Here is a 6,947-nt window from a genome sequence, read left to right on the forward strand (position 1 = left end):
TATAAATGTGTTCGATGTAACCATGTTTCACTGTATAACCTTTCCTGTTTTGTGTTACAGTATTTATCAATTATTGTATTTTAAAAAGTAACTCCACCCTCATGTGACTCCGCATTATTATGGGTTTAAAGTAGATATACTAGACATATCAATTTATTACTTAATATGGGTTTAATTTAATCAATAACCAAAGAAAATGTCACCTTTTTCAAGATGTCAGACATACATTATCAGAAGTATACATCGACTTCAGAAAAAATACATAAGAACTGGTTAAAGAGACAAATCGTAATTTCAATACATTTAAAAACAAAACCTGCCGCTTTATGATATACATGTATCGTATAACTTGATTGTGGATAGTAGGGAAATCATTGTTTAAGAATACCAGTATAGGAGTTATTGCCCTTGACAACATTTATTAATGTTATAGGTAATATGGGATATTTATAGAAGATTAACATTTATTAATGTTATAGGTACATGTAATATGGATTATTTATAGAAGATTTAAACTTTATCTCTTTCAAATAGTTTTCTTTCTTTAAATTTTTTTACCTAGTGAATAATATCCACACAAAAAACACATTTGTATCACGCACAGAGTTTAATTAATTAAAGATTTTGCACAAACCTAAGCCATCACATGAGGATAAAGCTACACAGACGAACGTACATCCTTGCAGTTTTGTTGTATCCCAGTTGACAACTGGAAATAAATTTGTTCAGTCTATCATTTGAAATACTGTAAAATACTTTACCAATGGCAGCAGTGACAGAGATTCCGCGATAGTTGTCAGGACCCGATTTAATGCCAGATTTGTGTGTACTAGGGATATAAACTGAAGCCCCTGAGGAGGCCTGAAGACTACGGGAGAAACATAAATAAAATGATTCCAAAGCATTTTACACAGTTAGAATTCACAACATTGAGAGCAGGAAAACGTACATGCTGGTCAGATTCAAGTATGTGATTAACATACAGGTACCTGTCTAGTCCTGGCGAGGTTTTGTATTAATAAAAAAAAAAAAGAAACCCAACAACCCATTTACTTAATATTTCAGTAATCTTATAACCAGGCTCATTATAACAAATACGGTTATTTTCTACTTCGCTGAGTTTAAGATCTAATTCCTGTAATCTATGCAGAAACACCCCTTGAAATACTGCTCAGGTTGTGAAAATGAGAGTATAAAAGTTAGAGAGTAAATATCCGAACAATTATTAATGTTCTTGTTTCGTCTTCTTGGAGGGTCTACATCGATTTTCAATATTGATTTGTATTATGGAAGTTTTCAATTTTATTTACGACTGACTGTTTATAATCGGTACATTTTTTTTGTTTTTAGTTCATTGTTTGATTTTTTTCTGCTTAATGATTGGGATGAGAACCCTATCAAAATATCAACGAAATTGTTAGCTATCTCATCTGTTTAAAGTTACCCTTACCCTACCACATTGCTGTACGATAGATATCATCACTTAAATTGTTTTATGCGTACATAAAAAAATTACTGATGATATGCTATATGATAAATTACTCTTACGATAAAGACGTCTCCATATGTCGAGTGAAAAATTCTCGAGTGGGACGTTAAGCAATATACAATCAATCAATCAATCTTAGGATAGAGAATTATGTCACCTGTATCATAGATTTGTAGCAGTAACAACGTTCCAGTGACCAGGTTCTGATTATAACAGGTCCTGCAGTTATCTATTAAAGGCATTTGATATGTACCATTATATATACATGTATATATCTATTAATGAGGGGTAAACTATCTCATGATATATATATATCAGTTGAAATCTAAATGTATTTCATGATGTGTTATTCATACCGTAAATCTGGATATTTTTGCGTCGATTTATTTTTGCGAATTTGAGTAAAAAGCCTATATATTTATTTTTGTTTTTCTTATTTTTGCAAATTTATGTAAAAACATATTAAAAAACGTGTGAAACACTATTTTTGAGAAAAATATTAATGCGAATCCAACTGACTCGCAAAAACGCTAAAGATTAATCGACAGCAAAAATAACCAGATTTACGGTACGGTCTTTGATTTAAACTTTTCAGGCATATTGAGATTAACGGTTTTTATGTACATCTACACACTAGTATGAGACTTTGATAACGAATTTTTCTAACCCTGAAAACAGCGAAAATTAGACTGAATCGAAAATACGGTTGCATGTACAGTAAATACAGGCGAACAAGAACTATTTTCGACTCAGCTGTTTTTACAAGCATATTTATTGACGAACTATTTCAACTCCACAGAATTAATAACTATACGATAGGAAAATACAATGTTATCGAAAGTGTAGTATATGATATAGCGACAAATCTTATACAGTGTACATATAATGCCCGTATCAGTGGTATGTGTATCTTTAGATCCTCCCACTCGTCGACCTCCGGATCAGGGAGTACTTCTTCATTGTAAGACAATGAAACCTTTCTTGTGAACATGCAAACACAGAGCTTACTCTTTTATTAGCGATTTCCGCCGATCTATCATTAGAATGATGAGCTGAACAGTTTTAATACACGTTGTCGCTATGTTTGCAGTGATGTAGGAACGTTGTCAAGAACTGCATACATGCGACCTTGCTTTTAGTTATGGGGGTCATTGACATTTCAACCCAAGCATTGAAAATGGAAAGAAATTCAAGAGGACAAAAAGCCATTAACAATGTTGGGTGTAATTATTATGTTATGAAGAATTTGTGATTCGTCCCTGTCACTTAGAAAAGACGAATCCCCACCGAAACACCTATTCTCAGAGAGTGAACACAATGTAGTATCGATCGTGATTACTGTTTTTGGCAATTTTTTCATAAATCGATCTTTCAATATAATTTTCATTGTTGAAAAGCAATGTACCTTTTCATATAATTCTGTTTACAGAACAGAGATAGAAATTTGGAATTAATTTTATTCAGTAAACAAAATACGAAATGGGTATGGATACATGTGCAGGGGTAGTGCAGTAACAGGTATCCCCACCCCCACATATTTATTCTCCAGTGATCCTTCATTCTCTTCACGATATGACTATGTCTTATCAAACATATAGAATCTAAGTGCATATGGTTATTCAGTGGTATACCCAAGCTGTCTCATGTACTGTCCACACACCTCCTGGATATCATCTAACTGACTCTGGTTAAATACTCCCTTCCAGGAGTACACATGCGCAGACGAGTTAGCCCTGACTGCGCAGATAGGACAATCATCCAGGTGACCTGCGCTTGTTAGATGGTGTACATGCTTTTGAACTTCCGGTGTATAATGTAGCCCCAGGGTGTTATAAAGCCATTTAGTGGTTCTGAACGGATGCAGTGCTAGGTGTTCGTAGTACAGCCTAACGATTCGGCTGTATGTGTTGTTCAGTGAGACCTCGAAAAATAAATTCCAGGACAAAAGATCACAAAGATCGTGGAAACTTTTCCGGAGGTCTTTAAATATGTTAGCTCCTAGTTTATCTGTAAAGAGAGTAGGGATTTAAATATTGCCCTCCATAAATCATAAGAAATAGTCATTACAAGAATGTATGTACAATGTATATACATGCACTTGGGTTGTCTCTCTTTACTTTACCTCTTGAGACTTGGATTGGGCGTGGATCTCTTACTAAATGAACCACTAACAATTTTGGAAATTTATCAAGTAGCTGTTTCATCCAGTCCATCGACAAACGAACAATTTTGAAAATTCTATACGTGGAATTTTCGCAACTCTCCTTCCAAATCGGCAGACATTTTCTGACGGCAGACACGAGGGGAGTCCCGCGCTTCTCTACATTAACACAAGTGATGTATGGAATGCTTTTGGTACTGTAGAAGAGAAATCCATGGGTAACCACGTCTATATCCAGGCTGGAGAAGTTGCACGTGATCAATGATGTCAGGATGTCCACGGAAACTTTGTTGAAGTCGTAAACCCCGATGGATCTAGATTTTTAAAAAAGTGTTTGTTAAACAGTGTGTACCTAAATGTGACCATGTTCAGTTGTGTACGGTAAATAAACGTATGACCTTGACCTCAACGGGTACCTTGACCTTTACCAGAATCAGAGACAGAAATCTGACTATGAAAATTCATTAAATTTTAAGGTATGAAGTTTCCTTCTTGAAAGACTATTAGACAACCAAAATAGTAAGCCCCGATCTTCAATCTGTACATTGTATGTACACAGACAATTACGGAAAACTCCTCAGAGAAATACACCCTTAACATGATATATGACACATACTTTATAGACTCTCATATTCACCCCGTAACTGTCTGCTTGTCTGATTGCTTGCTTACCTGTGTATAGTTTATTCAGGTCTATCAGAATCATTACACATTTATGATTGATATTGAAGATAACTTTAAAACCAAAACAATCCAGCTATTGGTACTGAGCACAGACGTGTTTTAAAATTAAAGTCTAATCTATAGTTACTACACTTCGCCTAAATAGATATAACAAGATGTTGATCAAAATGGATAAATCTATGTACACTGTACATGTATACGAGGGTATTATTAACACGTAACAATACAGTAAACACGTCACGTGACAATAATGTAAACACATCATGTAACAATAAACACATCATGTAGCATTACTATAAACATATCACGTGACTGTAAACACATCACGTGATAACAAACTGTAAACACATCATGTAGCAATACAGTAAACATGTCACATGACAATACTGCAAACACATCCATGTAATAAAAAACACATCATGTACCATTACTGTAAACACATCACGTGACAACAAACTGTAAATACATCATGTAACAATAAACACATAATGTAACATTTACTGTAAACACATCACGTGACAATACTGTAAACACATCACGTGTCAGTACTGTAAACACATCACGTGTCAGTACTGTAAACACCACGTGACAAGACTATAAACACATCACGTGTCAGTACTGTAAACATCACGTATCAGTACTGTAAACACATCACGTGACACATAACACTGATATAGTATAACTTTACCTTACTGATCCGTTCACTAGTTGTAACCTCGTCACATTTCGGGAAAGAAGATAATTCAGCGGGTTCAGAGGCTCGTACAGGTAAAAAGAGTCCTCCGCCCTCTGGAGGATATCCCCCGTCAGTGAGGAACCTGTCCTAAAGGTCGATAGAATTATAATAGGGCGGATCTCAGTGGGCGGGGCAAAGGTCGGAAGTATTCGTTTTCTGAACTCGTAGGAGTCCGAATTCACAGTTGATTTTCGTTGAATCTTCAAGCCTTGAAAGACATATATGCAAAAATGTCATGCATTGCATTGAAGTTGAAGAAAATGTTGTAAACCTAGACTTGAATTCCTTATTATACATTCCTTTCAATGTTGTTTTCATTAGACTAAGTGTTATCTAATGATTTCGCATTTATTTCGGATTTCTTTGTCTCTAGGACCAATTTACGGAGTTTGAATGAATTCATTTTTTTTTTTTTTACCGTAAACGCGAAATTTACACAACATTAATCATTATAAATATTCCATAGTATAATTTAGCAGATATTGTCTCATCATCATTGTCATCATGTAATGTTCATTTCTTGTAAATGATACACAAAGATATTGATATTTATTTTCATTCGCATCTCTCACGAAAAAGCTGTCTCATGCTTAAACAATAAAATGCTTTCTTTGCTGTATAATAGTGAGTTACATAATTTTTTTTGCAGTGATTGCTACATGTACCTTTATCACCCGATGTAAAAACAAAGAAAGACATTTTATTGTATATACATGTATTTACATTTTTATGTATTGTTTTAAAATATAAACTAGATTTAAGTACTAAAATATCATATGGTTGACCTATTCGTTACGTTAAACGGAACAGCCAATGGACCCTTTGACCTTCATGACGGTCCATATTTGGTAATGATTACTCAGACAGATGGTACTAAAAACCGGATCGAACTGTTTGGAACAAACTTGCATTCACTGTCCTAGATGAAAGCAATATCAATTTCAAAAGAAATATAAGAAAAAAGATTCAGTGAATGTAAATATATATTATTAAATCTCTCTCTCTCTCTCTCTCTCTCTCTCTCTCTCTCTCTCTCTAATATTCCTAATTTAAAGGACGTGTCCATAACAGAGAAAAATTCTCGAGCGGGACGCTATATAATATACATGTATCTACAACCAATCTAATTTAAAACACGGCTCTGCTATCCCATTTTTACGTTCGGGAGCAATCACATATTTTATACACTATGTAACAAAAGGAATTTACAGTACAGTATCGAATTTGTAAGATCTATAGAAAGAGGATCGGAACTTGCAAAGGAATGTCAATTCTATATATATAAAAGTATTTCTACTTACAACCCAATAACAATACGTTAAGGAGGCACAATATGAAGCCCAAAATGATCACCGCGATGATGGAAGAACGTCTTCTGTGCTGGAAGACAATGGTATTGTAATTAAGAGGCCGAAACAAGTATTTCTATGCATGTGGAAAGCAGTAGCAATGATATTGTTATTGCAAAACAGTTTTATCAAATCTAATTTGCGATTTTACATCCTACATCCACGTAGTACATGTATTTGCCGCTTTACAATATTTGCAAACTAACACGCTACACGTAAGTGTTACAAAAAGGAATCTGAAACTTTGCAGGAAAAAAAATGACACTTTTAAAATATGTTAGATAATTAGATAACCCTGAACTGCAAATTAAAGTTCATGTAATCAGCACACGGTACTTGCAGTGTTATATGCGAGATTTGCAATAAAATTGCTGATTATCAAAGACTAGCAACGTGGAGAATATTCTACCAAACTCACCATATCGCGTCCCCATCACTGACACACAGCAATCAAGAACATCAAACTCCGTATGGTAAAACGCCCGTAAGATCATTTTCTCGATGTATACATATATATTATATTCATAT

The 6,947-nt window shown here is 34.3% G+C and overlaps 1 protein-coding gene across 2 annotated transcripts; it reads right to left on the reverse strand.

The window, feature by feature from the left end:
* Positions 1-2,928: 2,928 nt before the first annotated feature.
* Positions 2,929-6,947, reverse strand: LOC125675004 (carbohydrate sulfotransferase 3-like). 2 transcript variants are annotated; one of them, XM_048912459.2, is made up of 5 exons: positions 6,838-6,947; positions 6,372-6,450; positions 5,023-5,278; positions 3,612-3,964; positions 2,929-3,496 (listed from the first exon to the last, which is right to left on the reverse strand). In XM_048912459.2, exons 1-5 carry the CDS (start codon positions 6,838-6,840, stop codon positions 3,105-3,107), a joined length of 1,083 nt encoding a protein of 360 aa, XP_048768416.2. In that variant the 5' UTR covers positions 6,841-6,947; the 3' UTR covers positions 2,929-3,104. The 2 variants fall into 2 exon arrangements, with proteins under 2 accessions (XP_048768416.2, XP_048768417.1); XM_048912460.2 differs by lacking the exon at positions 6,372-6,450 and having other exon boundaries at positions 6,838-6,908.

Source organism: Ostrea edulis, chromosome 3, assembly GCF_947568905.1.
Source record: "Ostrea edulis chromosome 3, xbOstEdul1.1, whole genome shotgun sequence".
Taxonomy (NCBI): Eukaryota; Metazoa; Mollusca; class Bivalvia; order Ostreida; family Ostreidae; genus Ostrea; species Ostrea edulis.